The 16057-nt window shown below is 41.0% G+C and overlaps 1 protein-coding gene across 1 annotated transcript in view; it reads right to left on the reverse strand.

Moving 5' to 3' along the window:
• Window positions 1-1895: 1895 nt before the first annotated feature.
• CD53 (CD53 molecule) overlaps window positions 1896-16057 on the reverse strand; it is a 35443-nt gene continuing 21281 nt past the window's right edge. The window contains exons 6-8 of the mRNA XM_065927335.1: window positions 5143-5223; window positions 3576-3659; window positions 1896-2723 (exon numbers count right to left, since the gene is read on the reverse strand). Of these exons, the coding sequence (XP_065783407.1) occupies window positions 2652-2723; window positions 3576-3659; window positions 5143-5223 (237 nt within the window). The 3' untranslated portion in view covers window positions 1896-2651. The remainder of the gene's footprint in view (window positions 2724-3575; window positions 3660-5142; window positions 5224-16057) is intronic.

Here is a 16057-nt window from a genome sequence, read left to right on the forward strand (position 1 = left end):
AGGAACCTCCGTATTGTTCGTTATGGACTGTAGTCTATCAGGCTCATCTGCCCATCAGGTTTCTCAAGAATACTGGAGTGGGCTGCCATTTCCTCCTCAAGGGGATCTTCCCAACCCAGGGATTGAACCGTGTGTGTTTGCATGTCTTCTGCATTGGCAGGCAGAGTCTTTATTACTAGCACCACCTGGGAAGCCCACTGTTCTCTATAGTGGTTGTAAAAGGAATGAAATTGTGCCATTTGCAGAGGTGTGGATGAACCTAGAAGCTGTCATACAAAGTGAAGTCAAAAAAAGAAAAATAAATGTCGTATATTGACACATATATGTGGAATCTAGAAAAATGGTACGGGAAACCTATTTGCAAAGCAGAGTTCCTTGGACAGCAAGGAGATCAAACCTGTCAATGCTAAAGGGAATTAACCCTGAATTTTCATTGGAAAGACTGATGCTGAAGCTCAAGCTCAAGCTCCAATACTTTGGCCACCTGATGCAAAGAGCCACCTCATTGGAAAAGACCCTGATGATGGGAAAGATTGAGGACAGGAGGAGAAGGGGATGAGATAGTTGGATGGCACCATTGACTCAAAGGAAATGAGTTTAGCAAACTCTTGGAGATACTGAACGACAGGGAAGTCTGGTGTACTGCAGTCCATTGGATCACAAAGAGTTGGATATGACTTAGTGACTGAATAACAACAAAGACAATTAAATTTAGCTTCTCCTAACCCAAAAAATCATGGTGTGGCTGGTCACCTCTAAGACAGCTCCCAGTGATCTCTATCCCATAGTTTCTATATGCTGCATAATTTCCCCCCTTCAAGTGTAAACTTTTCAGCTTACTTCTCAGGAATAGTGTACAGCAGGGCAATTGTGATGGCACTTCTGAGTTACTTATAAAAGGAACTAATGACTTGTTTTGGGTGCTGTATTTCATGCTGTCTCTTGAATGTCTTGCTCTGGGGAGAATCAGTTGCCATGTCATAAGACAGTGGTGTGGATAGGCACATGTGGCAAAGAACTGATGCCTACCAGGAGCCATATTGAAGTTGTGTAACTCAGACTGAGACTTGAAATCAATGTTTAAACTGAATTCCACACCTGGTTTCAGAAGTTAATGAAGTTCAGGTTCTTAATGTCTCATCACAGAAAGAATTCGGTGAGAGACAAAGTGATAGGTAAGAAGTGTATGTTTTTAGATAGAAACACACTCCACAGACAGAATGTGGGACACCTTAGGAGGCAAGAGTGGCCTCACAATGTGGTGTGGTTAGTTTTTATGGGCTGGGCAATTTTATAGGCTGATGAGTGGGAGGATTATTCCAATTATTTGGGGGAAAGGGCAGAGATTTTCAGGAATCAGGTCACCTCTCACTGTTTGATCTTTGATAGTCAGGCTCAGAACTGTCATAGCACTGTTGGATGTGTCCCTTAGCTTATATTAATGTATTACAATAAATGTAAGATGAAGCTCAAAGTCCACTGGAAATCGAATATTCCACCACCTTGGACCTAGTTGGTTCTAACCAATTTTTGTCATATCCTATGGTTATTTCATTCTTTTAAAGGCTGTGCCCTGCCCCCTTCCCTCCTGTTTCAATATGAGAACTTAGAAGTGTGTCCTCTTCTAGTTGAGACTTGAGATGACTGCAGCTGACATCTTGACTGTAGTCATGAGGGAGATCACAAGCCAGAATCAGCCAGTTAAGCTGCTCTCAGATTTATGATCCACAAAAACTGTGAGATAATAAATATTTGTTGTTTTCAGTGACAAATTTTGTAGTAATTCATTATTTAACAATAGATAACTAATATCCTTAACTTGCAGGCAGAACAATCAGGCTGGGTCATGAAAACTATATTTGAGACAAAGGAATGAGAATGTAGTGATTGTGAGATCGTAAGCTATTTTATTTATTGAAGAATTAAAATATTACATTAAGAAAAAACTTATCTGAAAGAGAAATAACACCAGAACTCTTTTGAATGTGATTATTACCTCAACCAGCAGAAATACTGATCCTGCTGAATTCCTTCATAGTTAGGTAAATCAAAGTCTAAGCAATTGACTGAAATCAGGATGTGAGTCATTGGACAGTTCCTCTTGGAAAGACTTAGATGGATCAATAAAGAAGTTGAAATGAAACCTAACCTTTGGAGAAAGAGTATTTTTGTCATTACTGTAGTCAAGGCCCCTAGTCAAAAGGAAACAGAGGATTGTGATAATGATCCAGTGAATCTGCCCCCAGAGCTCCCTTAAACTTATCTCTTGTTTGACTTTGGAGAGTGGACTGTGTGTGATTTAGAGGCCAGAGCCTTTTTGGCAATGGAAAGATGCAGAAAGTCAAGCTCCTTTGATTTTGAGCCATTAGTACCACAGGTTCTCTTGCCCTTTCATGTCTGACAAATGCTCAGGTATTAATGAATGATAAGGCTACTGCCATGAATGAGTAAAGGATTGTCTTGCTGTCTGATGAGAAGTGCCTGACCAACACCCTCTTCTCTGGTTGTGTAAGACAGGGACCCCATAGGGAAGAGATGGGAGGGAGAACAAAGACACCAATTCAAGAGGTGGTCACTTATGACTTCATGATACAAGTTGTTTTGGATTTCCAGCGATGAAAGAAGTCTCTCCAGCACATGGCAGCAGCAGGTCAGAGTCCTAGGACCTGACTGGTTTTGTCAATCTGGCAGTTCAAGGTCAGTGCAAAGGACATCCCTAATACCTGAGGAAAGAGTTGGTAAAAAGTGAGGTCTTTACAGGTAAAACATCTCACCCACAGTCCCTAGGATGAATCCCAGAGGAAAAGAAAGTGTCCATCACACTGAAATTACCCTTCCTACTATCACTTCTAATTCCTTCTCGAGTTTTCTCCTTTAGCTTTAGAATGGCAGTGGGGAGACAGGTGAGAGTGATGATGGCAAGATGGTAGAGTATTAAGTGCTGGGACATCTTTTGTCTCCTTAAGAAATCACAGAAATCCTGCTTCTGGTATAGTCAAGTTCTGCACAGGTCAATATATTGTCCAATGAGTCTTCTCTACCCATGCCTTAGGCCTCCTTGGTTTCCAAGCAGAGAAAAAATCATTTCTCTTTGAGCTTCCTAAGTAGATTTTAGCTAATCTATGATACACTCAAGACTCTTGGGTATAAAAATAGTAGGAATATCACATAATAAAAAAGAACAAGAAACTATCCCTATTCACCCCTGACTTGTCAAGATATGCAGAGAAGCAATGAGGAAATTGATTACAGTCTCATCACCAACTTCTCCTTAGCACACAAGGCCAATTTTTCAAGTGAAATGTTTTATTTAACAGGCTTTTCCAGATGAGCTGAATGAGGGACCAAAGTAAGGTTCCACTTAGCGGCTTTTAATTTGACCATGATACACTCATTTCCATTAGGGATAAATTGACCAGATAAATCTTACAGCATTATTTTCTGTATGCCTTAAACTGGTATTAACATAATTTTCTACTTGAATAGGAGAGCTCATATTTATCAAGCACATACTTTAAAAATTACAGGATTCAACTTATTTAATTCTCAAAATAATCCTCTGATTAAGCTCTTACCTGGATTACACACACACAGATAGTGGTGATTCCAATATACAGGAAATTAGAGTGAAACCACTGTTTTGCTTGTATATAGCAACCCTAGAAAAAAATTACATGTACAAATGACATTACTATATTACTCAACTTTATCAAGAGGCTTATTTGGGATAATAGTTTGTCTTTTGCCAAGACACTTAGGACAGGCATTATATATATACATATATATATATATATTTATATATATATAGTGGCAGAAGACTGTGTCTAGATTTTTCCTGAGTAATAATTAGGTCTTCTTATAGTTGAAAGTGAAATTTGCAAGGTAGAAGCAGAAAATCTTCTCTTTCTACTTATTTCCCTGCTCTCCTTCCTTGGAGATGGCAGCATCTAACCCCTTAGCAGAATAATCTACCTTGCAAATTTCACTTTCAACTGTAAGAAGACCTAATTATTACTCAAGAAAAATCTAAACACAGTCTTCTGCCACTATATACATATATATATATTTATGTATTTATTTATATATATAATAATATAAAAATATATTTAAATAAATATAAATATGTTTATTTTATATATAAAATAAACATATTTATATATATATTTAAATATATTTTTATATATTTATATATATATTTAAAATATGAATGAAGAAATGAGCATGAATTAGAAAACATTAAACTAGAGACTTTTCGGGCATTTTTATCATTACAGTGGAAGTAAATAAAGTAGAAGTCATATATTTACGCCCTGCATTAAACTAGTTCCCAAGAGTCAGGTCAACAACATAGGTCCTTGTATTTTTTGAACATTCACTACTGTCTTGGTATTGACAAATAGGAATATAGGTTATGCAATCCTATGACTGGTTGCATTTCAGCTTCTGCTTCAAAAGCCAGTAATCATATCATGGCCCTACCAAGCTGCAGGGCAGTTGCTGGCTGGTGGGTATCCCAGTCTTTCTTCACAGACGGCCCACCCGCCCAACTTCCAGAGATTTCCAAACAACATCAAGTAGGTGACATGGGTAACAAGACCTTAGGGGCTTGGTCTAGTTGGAAGATGATTTGGGCTTCTCCTCTGGGTCTAGTCAGAAGTTCCATCAGCTCTTTCACCCCCAGCTCCTCACTCTTCACTTATAATTGATTCTGCTAAAGGATTGGATGCTGCCATCTCCAAGGAAGGAGAGCAGGGAAGTAAGTAGAAAGAAAAGCTTTTCTGCTTCTACCTTGCAAATTTCACTTTCAACTATAAGAAGACCTAATTATTACTCAAGAAATATCTAGACACAGTCTTCTGCCACTATCACATAAACTTTTCCCCTCTAATATAACAGTTCAGAGTAGCGAGATTCTTAATGGTATCTCTAGTCTAGATAAACTTATTCTTTCTTTTTTTTTTTTTGCTTATTTTTCTTTCTTGTTTTTCTTATTTTCTAGTTCTATGTTTCCCTGGTCTCGCTTTTGTTTGAAGTTTCCTGTTTATGGCTGGGAGGACTAAGTCCTGTATGACTGGATTTCTAGGGGAATTAAAGGTTTAATCACAGTGGCCAATAGCAGAAATGTTTCCAAAAATAAGTTACCTTAACATTTGAGCCTTTGGGGCAAGATGCTGGTACTCCGGATGTCCAGTCACTCGTGCCGTTTACACCACAACATTGCAGCTGAAAGCCAAAGCCCCAAAAAGCAATGGTTAGTCAGATGACAGAAAGAAAACCATGGGCCTTGGAGAAAAGATGAACTCTTCCAATTTGACTCTATGGCAAAAAATACAGAGCTGACTTGTTTACTATGGCTACTTAGAACTGAGTACTAAGTATAACAAACCTGTTATACCATTTTATTCACAAACCTGTTATAGATTTTATTCACATAAAACTTCTTGAAGTAGAGAGGGCATATTTAACTTATTCACATTTTATAGATCAAAAATTAGGCACACAGGGGACTTTATAATGGAGGGATCAGGCTGACCACACCTAGACTCACTGTATGTCAGTTAGCATAGCTGATGCCATCTTGGGCCCTTACAGTTTCTCCTGTCCTACACTGACCCTACCCCTGTGCAGTGAATCACTTCTATGTCATTAAGGGCTTTGTAAATAATAGATATTGTGGCCTTTATGCTCCATTAGTTCCCAAACAATGATGAAAACTTTTGCTGATGTATTTTTAGCACCCAATGACTAGTTACCATTCATCTTGACTTAGGAGTGCATGTCCTGTTTCCAAGGACCTATCTCCATACTCCAAGTTAACTATAAAATCTTCCTAACAGCCCCTTGGCAGTGTGGAGTATAGATGTGAATGCTTCCAGATTGTTGTCCACCTGATCCTGATACCACCCTGTGAGTAAGTTACTTTTTAATAAACTGACCCAGTGATTATATGGATCTACCCAGCTTGTTTTTGTCTCAAGATGCCTTCTCAGTTCATTGGGCACTTTCTGTTCCCTCCATCCTTAGACAATTGACAAGCTAGGCAGGAGACTGAAAATGATGCAAGAATGTGTGAAGGGGCCAAGCAGGGGAAAGCTTGCTGTTGTGGGGGAAATCTCAGGTTGGCTAACCATTTCCATGTGGGGTGATCTGGCTAAATTTATGGAACAATTCAAGCTGATGCAAGTGTGCAGGGACACAATGGAAACACCAGAAGATTTACTAAATACATTAACCAAAGAGGTAGCAAAGCAAAAGTTGGGGGCAAAAGTGAACAATCTATTGCAGCTGTAGCATGGCCTTTGTTATGCACTCTAAAATTTAGCACAGAAAAGGAATTACAGCTCAGTTGGGCACTAGAGAGAGATGTATGGATGGCATGTTCTATAACATAGCACATTATGTCAAAGAAAGTATAACAGGAAGAACCTATTGAAATGATGGAATGTAAGATGGCTAAATGTAGGGCCCTAGGCTACCCCATTCAAAGGTAAGGACTATTATTTCACAGGACAACTGGGACCCCAAGAGGTGGAATACGTGGGCTCATGACTCCTCAGAAGATGAGGACATAATTATAAAAGAAGAAGAGGACCTGCAGTCATAGCCTCTGATTCAAACTAAAGCACATTATGCTAGAGAACCGAGAGATAATAGGAAGGAAATGGCAACCCACTCCAGTATTCTTGCCTGGAGAATCCCATGGACAGAGAAGCCTGGCAGACTTCTGTCCATGGGGTCATAAGAGTCGGATATGACTTAGCAACTAAACCACCGCAAGAGCTGAAAAACAACCCCATGAGATTTTTCCTCCCTGAACTAGTAGAATTAGCCAGAATATTTAAACAAAAAAGTAGAGAGGGCATTGCAGCCTAGGTTCTCCATTCGTGGGATACTGGGGGCAGTGACATTGTGTTAAATGGGCCACAAATGTGTATGGCTTCTGTTACAGCACCGTTTGTATGGGGCTGGGGTGGGAGAAAAATGAGGGCACCCAGCCAACTTAATTAAATGGATATTTGCAGGTATACCCTGGATTCCTAAGGATTAGGGGTGGGGTCAAGGGTGCTCCTTGGTTTGCAGGCCCCAGGTTGAACAGACTATTTATTGGTCCTGCACCAATAAACAGATTGTTCTAGCAAATACTGTAGAAAATGCACTATGATTTATGGAAATCCATCTAAGTTCCAAGGAGAAGTAGCAACCATTGATGGGATATGAGGTCAAACATTGTAAAGTGAAAAATACAAGTGAAAGCTTGTATTTACAAATCAGAAGATTGCCTCCCCCTCCTTCTCTGGTTTATCTTCACCCATATCTGAGTATATTTTGGGTGTGTATGTTCTATAGGACCTGGACCTCAAACCACCATGGGTGAGTTCGACTTATGGATCAGACACTCAAGTTTATAATGTTTAGTCATGCTAAATGGGATTATGTAAAGTTACCTATCTCCCCAGAGAGTAGTAGCAATAAAAAACAATAATGGGTACCTGCAGGATAAGAAAATATAACTTCTACCATTAAGGAATTAGAGAAAGTGATGGTTATAATACCAGCACAAAGCCTGTTCAGTAGCCCCATGAAGGCAGTGAAAAAACCAAATGGTACCTGGTGTATGGCAGTAGACTATAGAGAACTAATCAAGGTAATACCCCCAATTTATGCAGCAGTTATAAAAACTCTTGGCTATAATTGTCACTTCTCTCAAAACATAGCCTCTTCTCTCAAGACAGTGTCTTAGATTTGTCTAAAGCCTTTGCTTAGCAAACACTTAGATAAGGGGTCCCAGGACCAGTGCACCTTCATGTGGGAAGGGGGGACAATGGTATTTTACCATCCTACCCCAACGTCATCTCACTATATGTCATGGGATGGTGGCCCTGCCCTTGAAGAAATGGACTCTCCTTCTTTCTGTATTTCTCTATCATTACATTGATGATACTAGGTTAACCTGTAATGACTTGTTTTCTCTTTCCCAAGCCTCTTCTGGAACATTTAAGCATAATGATGGGAGTTCAACACCAGTAAGCTACAAGGACCTGGACAGTCAGTAAATTTGCTAGGAGTTATCTAGTCTGCTAAGACTGAAGGGATGCCCAAAACTGCTACTGATAGAATATAGATAAACCATGCCCTACAATAGAAAAGAACTACAATCCTTTATAGATGTGCTAGGGTATGGGCGGCCTTTTATTCTCCACCTTGTCCAAATATTGAGACCCCTATATTCTTTGGGGCTTCCCAGGTGACTCAGCAGCAAAGACTTTGCCTGCAATATAGGAGCTGTTCGAGTTGTGAACTTGGGTTCGATCCCTGCATTGGGAAGATTCCCTTTGAGGAGGAAATGGCAACCCACTCCAGTATTCTTGCTGGGAAAATCCCAATGGACAGAGGAGACTGGCAGGCTGCCATCCATAGGGTTGCAGAGTCAGAACACTACTGAGCACACAGCACATATGATTTAGTGAAAAAGCGAAATACCTGGGTTAGGAACACCCCACCTCACAAGCCTACAAGAGGCTTTTGAAAAAGTTGAACTTATGGTCAAATAAGTCCAAGGACTGGTGGTTAATTCCAGACATAAGTTGTGAGTTGGATGTAAGTCTATACTCAGGAGGGTTTGGATAAGGACTATGGTAGTGACAAAATGGGAAATGAGTCCCACTAGGATTTTGGTCTCTGTTTTGGGAAGGGGCAATGAATTTATATAGCACTATGGACAAACAATTGTCAGCAATATGTCTAGACTTACAACAAACTGAGGGTCTAACCACTGACTTACTTGTCAGTGTACAGACATCCCTGCCTGTGGGGGGATGGATTAAGTAGTAGTAGTAGTTAAGTCGCTAAGTTGTGTCTGACTCCTGCGACCCCACGGAGAGTAACCTGCCAGGGTCCTCTGTCCATGGAATTCTCCAGGCAGGAATACTGGAGTGGGTTGCCATTTGCTTCGGATGGGTTAAGGACATGTTTTTAAAGCCTATGAATGCCTATGTACAACTGAGTACCTTACAAAAGTGCATGCATACCTTCAAGAGAGAAGCACTTATAACACTGGTCCACTTACTCAGGAGTTGCAAATAGTGACCTATATCTACCCACCAGAGACCCCAGTGACATCACCTGTTGGACCCGATTTACTTCAAGTACAGGAAGGTACCTGGATGCCCGTTGTGGATACATGGTACATCGAGGGCAGCTGTAAGGGTGATCTACCTTGGTGACACACCATAGCTGTGGTTTTGGATTCAGATGTCATCTGGTTCAAGGAAGGGGCTGGACATAATAGTCATTGGGCAGATCTCAGAGCAGAATGGCTGGGGATTGCTTACAATCCCACACCCCTCAACCTTGCCACTGACATTTGGGCAGTATGGAAAGGCTTGACAATATGGATGTCTCAATGGCATCAAGATAATTGGAAACAGTAAATGAACCTCTGTGGGGGTCTGAGTTATGGGCTGATATCTGAACTGCTTGCACACAACCTGGTGCTGATGTGACCATATGGGTTGTTTCCACTCACTTACCCTCAACTCTACCAGGCAATTGCAAAGCAGATACACTAGCAAGGACAAGAGGCTTGTGTCTGCAAGAATTACAGACCTCATCTGATGCAGTAGAACGACTCCACCGAAAGTCAGACATAGAACTCCCAAAACAACTTAGGAAATAGTAAAAAGGCTTCATTTGCCTCTCAAATCTCTGGGCCTCCAAGTTACAGATAAGGACTGCCTTATGCATCATTTGAGGTGGTGCCCTCCTCTGGTAACTAGATGGCAAGTGGACCACATAGGCTTTTGCCTGTGACAGAAGGGTATAAATATGCCCTTACCTGTGCTGACACAGCCTCTGGGTTTGTGCTAGCCTTTGCTAGTAGGAAAGCCAATCAGACTGCTATTAATACAATCAAAGGCAAAATTGTCAAACTATCAAAATTGGAAGTTATGTGTGGAACATCAGCTCAAATTGGCAGTGATCAGGTGACTGGACATGAAAGATAAGAGTGAGCATAGGCCCAAGAAATTCCTTGAACTTTCCGTCTACCACATAACCCCACCATTGTTCAGTCGCTCGGTTGTGTGTGACTCTTTATAACCCCATGGACTGCAGCATGCCAGGCTTCCCTGTCCTTCACTATCTCTGAGAGTTTGCTCAAACTCATGTCCATTGAATTGATGATGTCATCCAGCCATCTCATCCTCTGTCATCCCATTCTCCTCCTGCCTTCAATCTTTCCCAGCATCAGGGTCTTTTCCATTGAGTCAGCTCTTCACATCAGGTTGCCGAAGTATTGGAGTTTCAGCTTCAGCATCAGTCCTTCCAATGAATATTCAGGATTGATTTCCTTTAGGATTGACTGGTTTGATCTCTTTGCAGTCCAAGGGACTCTCAAGAGTCTTCTCCAACACCTTAGATCAAAAGCATCAATTCTTTGGCACTCATCCGTCTTGTGGCCCAACTCTCATATTTGTACATGACTACCAGAAAAACCATAGCTTTGACTACAGCTTTGTCGGAAAAATGATGTCTCTGCTTTTTAATATGCCAAGTTTGTCACAGCTTTTCTTCCAAGTAGCAAGAGTCTTTTAATTTCATGGCTGCAGTCACTGTAGCTGGCTTTATAAAATGTGTCAGCCAGATAGATGTTAAAAGCCCTATTTCCTGAGAGCACATTAAAAGTTTGGTCCTGAGGGCTGTCTGAAGCTATCAGACTATTAAATGCCTTGGGTCAACAATCTGCATATGAATGGCTGGCTGGATGGACAATAAAACCGAGGCTGAGAGGGCAGGTTCGAAAGGGAGGTCTAGTCCTAACATAGCACAGGAACTCTGCTCAGTGTTATGTGGCAGCCTGGGTAGGGGGGGAGTTCGGGAGAGAATGAATATGTGTATATGTATGGTTGAGTCTTTTTGCTGTTCACCTGAAATTATCACAACATTGTTAATCAGCCATGTTGTTGTTCAGTCATTAAGGCACATCTGACTCTATGCAACCCCTTGGACCGCAGCATGCCAGGCTTCTCTGTCCTCCACTATCTCCTGGAGTTTGCTCGAATTCATGTCCATTTGAGTCAGTGATGCTATCTAACAATTTCATCCTCTGCCACTCCCTTCTCTTTTGCCTTCAATCTTTCCCAGCATCAGGGTCTATACTCCAAAATAAATTTAAAAGTTTAAAAAAAAGGAAGCCTTGGGCCTAGCAGGTGGGATGAAGATCTTGTGGGTTTTTTGTTTGTTTGTTTGCTTTTTAGTGGGATGCCACAAGACATGCCACCTGCTGTTACTATAATTCATTGGCATTTAAATTGTTCTCTCCGTTCCAAGTGGCTTGGTATCCTAACCCCTTGGGAGATAGGATTTGCTTCCAGTATCACCTTCAGTCCAGATGGACAATAAAAAGTTTTATAGAAAACTTTTATATAGAAAGTTTATATAGAAATTGGCCCCCTTCAGGCCCAAATCACCCTCCAGAAGCATTAGCACAGTGAGCTAAACCCACAAGAAGTAGGTTTACTCAGGTGGATTCCCACTGAGCCGCTATCTGCAATTTGAGTTTACCGCTTAGAGATATTAAAGGACAAATTGTGTAGTATTGTTAGGTAGTTAGAATAGGAAAAAAGAGTCCAAAATGGTGGTGACTAAAAGACAAAGAAAGGAAGAAACCAGGAAAATGGAACAAAAGAAAATTTGAGGACTGGAGTGAGAACCTCAGGTGAAAAAAACAGCCTTCCTGGCTATCCCAGTATACATAGGGCAGGTTCATGGGAAGGAGACAAAACATATAAAAAAAAAGAGCCAGGATTGAGCCTCCCTTTTGGGGTTGGCCCACCCTCATGCCTCAAGGATGTACTATCCTTCACTTGCCAAATAAAACTGAACTGTAGCAGAGCTGTAACACTTGTCCACTGTGTGTTTCGCAATCTTTGCTGTGAAAAGACAGAAAGAAGGAAATTACACACTCCCCTGACAGTATCTCCCACTGGGAAAAAAGCCAAAATTGGGGATAGTTTTCTCCAATGCTAGTCATGAATGAGGTTTTGCCTTATCTTTTACCCCTAAAACATCTCTCTTTGTCAACCACAGTGTTTGCCTCGTGGACTATTTGGCTCTAGTTACTGGAAATATGTTCCTCTCCTGTGGCTCAAACATATGGAGAGGTCCACAGATATTCTTACTTCTGGGTCTGTGGCCTGTCTGCAGTACCAAGGGGATTCTGTGAAAACTTCAGCCACTCATCCGCACCAAATGTAGACAGTGGCTTGGACTGGTGACCAAAAATCCCCTTGCTATGTGACCCCTGTTTATGGAAGCTTTATGTTTAACTATAGTGATTCTAAATAGTATGTTTTTCCCCTGCTGTGAAGTAGATCAAACAATCTCCAGATTCCCACGGTTTGCCATATTTGGGATGGCTTAGGGTAGTTTGGAGGTGAGTATGGAGTCTTGATGTCCATAGCCCCCATCTACATAGAAAGGAGCCATCATACCCAAACAAGGGCTTCTCTAGTGGCTCAGATGGCAAAGAGTCTGCCTGCAATGCAGGAGACCTGGGTTCAATCTCTGGGTTAGGAAGATCCCCTGGAAAAGAGAGTGGCAACCCACTCCAGTATTCTTGCCTGGAGAATCCCATGGACAGAGGAGCCTGGTGGGCCATGGGCCATGGGGTCACATAGAGTTGGACACAACTGAGTGACTTTCACTTTCCAACTTTCATACCCAAACAAATCATAGACACATGGAAATGGGGGCTTTCCTACTGTCTGTCAAGTAACTCATAAGATATTACATTCTAAATGGACAGGAAAAGAAGAAGCTCCCTACAAAGCAGATGTCTCTCTGGTTCCCAAACAAGAGATCTGAATATGTGGAGTCTCTCTGTGGGCTTTTCTGCCCTATAAGAGGACAGGTTGATGCACCTTGAGATTTCTTCCCCTCTGGGCTGGTATATATACCCCTTTACCGGAAGTTCCCCATAACCTTCCTGCTATTAAGTCCAAGTGGTAGACCTGTGGTAGTATGGCATGATGGGAATGGTCAACATTTATTTTCCTTCCCTAAAATGTAGGTATAAGTGCTAAACTAGAAATCCAGGAGTTAGCATACCTCACCTCCCCTCTAGGAACACATCAAAATTACATCTACATGTGGAACAATTCTCACTGAAAACTAACTTTAAAAGGGCGAAAGGACTCCTGTACAACCAAGGCTGTAAGAAAGATACACATGTAATCAGGAGGTCAGGACCTGTGACCCTGGGAGGCGACTCAGAGCAAAAAGGAGTGTACATGGGTGGGACACCACCCACCCTGGGGAGTGAGCTGTTGAGAGCCACAAATCTGGAGCTCCAGTCCTGGGGTCCTACACTGGGGAGACAAGGTCCCTTTGTTGATTGAAGGACTGTTTGGATTAACAGAAGAGCTGTAGAAGCCTGGACTCCACCATGAGGAGCACATGCATGCTGGCTTTCCTCTAAGGCAAGGTGGAAAGAGGCCTGCTTTAGTGGAACTATCTTTGGGCATGCCCCAACCCAGGTCGAGCAAATGCTCTTTCCCCACTCATTTCATGTCACAGTACAGCAAGGGATCTGGGGTGGCCATGACCAAAGAAATGATTCAAACCTTAGAATACAGAGGTGACCCAGTATTGGTGGGGCAGCAGCTGCCATTGTTGGTGCTTACTCAAGAAACATCCTAGGTCTCTGATAGAGGCTGCTTCACCACAGCTTACCACCACCCCACACTCTCAGGTGGGTACCCTGAGAGTCCATGTGGACCTCCTGCCCTGAGGTGTGACTCCACAACAGGGCAGGGGAGGCAGAGGCTGGGGGCAGTGATTGGCAGTGAGGGAAAGGGGGATTTGCACCCAAGGCTGCTTCTGAGCAGAATGAGGGAAACAACTGCAGGTACCTGCAAAGCAACACATCAAAGACAGCTCAGATTATACCCAAGTTGCAGAAGATAAGGTTGATAACAAACATCAGTTGCTTTCATATATTACAATAAAGAATAAATAGAATTTGAAATTAAAAACACAATGCCACTTACATTAGCATTCCCCAAAATGAAATACTTAGGTATAAATCTAACAAAATAAGTGAAAGATCTTTCCTATCCTGTATAATAGGAAAACTATAAAACTCTGATGAACAAAATCAAGTAAATGGGGAAGTATGCCATTTCCATGGATAGGAAGACTCAGTGTTATTAAGGTACCAGTTCTTCTCAACTAGATTTATAGATTCAATACAACCCAATCAAAATCTCAGCCAGTTATTTAATGGATATCAACCAGCTGATTTGAAAGTTTATATAGAGAAGAAAATGGCAATCCGCTCCAGTATTCTTGCCGGGAGAATCCTGTGGACAGAGGAGCCTGGAGGGCTGCTGTCCATAGGGTTGCATAGAGTCGGACATGACTGAAGCAACTTAGCGTGCATTCATGCATTGGAGAAGGAAATGGCAACCCATTCCAGTATTCTTGCCTGGAGAATCCCAGGGACAGAGGAGCCTGGTGGGCTGCCGTCTATGGGGTTGCACAGAGTCGGACACGACTGAAGCGACTTAGCAACAGCAGCAGTAGCATAGAGAGGCAAAAGACCCATAATTGTCAACACAATACTGAAGGAAAAGAACAAAGTTGGAGGACTGATACTACCCAACTTCAAGACTTCCTACAAAGCTGCGACAATCAAGATAGTGTGGTATTGGTGAAAGAGCAGACAAATGGATATAGAGAGCCCAGAAGCAGGCCTGCATAAATGTAGTCAACTGATATTTGACAAAGGAGCAATACAATGCAAAAAAGATAGCTCAACAAATGGTGTTGGGAAAATTAGACATTCATATACCAAAAACAAAAACACAAAAACAAACAAAAATAAACAAACCAACAGCTAGACAGAGAACCTACACCATTCACAAAAGTTAAGTCAAAACAGATTATAGATCTAAAAGTAAAATACAACACTACAAAAATCTTAGAAGATAATATGAGAGAAAACCTACATGACCTTGGCTATGATGATATCTTTTTAGAAACCACACCAAAAGCATGATGAAATAATGAAATAAATAATGAAATAATGGAAGAAATAATGGATAAGTTGGACTTGGCTAAAATTAAAAACTTCTATTCTGCAAGAGACAGTGTCTGGGGAAATAGAAGACAAGTCACAGACTTGCAGAAAATATTTGCAAAAGACACATCTGATAAATGACTGTTACCTAAAAATCTATATATAAAAGAGAGAGAGAAACCTCTTAAAACTGAGCAATAAAATAACAACTAACCTGGTTAAAAAATGAACCAACAAACTTAACAGACACCTCACCAAATAAGATATAGAAATGGAAAATAAACATATGAAAATCTACATTATATGTCATCAAGGAAATGAAAATTCAAGTAATGAGCTACCAGTACACACTTATGAGGATGGTCAAAATCTGGAACACTGACACTAAATACTGGTGAGGATGTGGAGCAATTTCATACATTGCTGGTGGGAATGAGAAGTGGTACAGATTCTTCATAAGACCATTTGGAGGTTTCTTACGAATAATGCATAGTTTTACTAAATGATTCATCAATTACACATTGGTATTTATCCAAAGAAGTATAAAACTTATGTCCACAAACAAAAATGCTGCTCATTAATGATTATGGAAGCTTTATTCTTAATTGCCAAAACTTGGAAGCAATCAAGATGTCCTTCAATAAATGAATAAGTAAGTAAGCTGTGGTATATCCAGACTATGGAATATTAACACTAAAAAGAATTGAGCTATCAAATCATGAAAAGACAAGGAGGAATCTTAAATGCATATTAGTAAGTAGAAGAAGCCAATTTGAAAAGCTTATAAACAGTATGACTTTAACTCTATGACATTCTGAAAAAGGCAAAACCATTGAAAAATAAAAGATCAGTGGCTGTGAAGGATGAGGGTGGGAGGAGGAGGGAATGCAGAGGGTTTTTAAGCTACTCTGCATGATATTATAGTGATGCATATATGTCGTTATAAATTTCTTCAAATGCATAGCATGTGTAATACCA

The sequence above is a fragment of the Muntiacus reevesi genome, chromosome 1 (assembly GCF_963930625.1).
Source record: "Muntiacus reevesi chromosome 1, mMunRee1.1, whole genome shotgun sequence".
Taxonomy (NCBI): domain Eukaryota; kingdom Metazoa; phylum Chordata; class Mammalia; order Artiodactyla; family Cervidae; genus Muntiacus; species Muntiacus reevesi.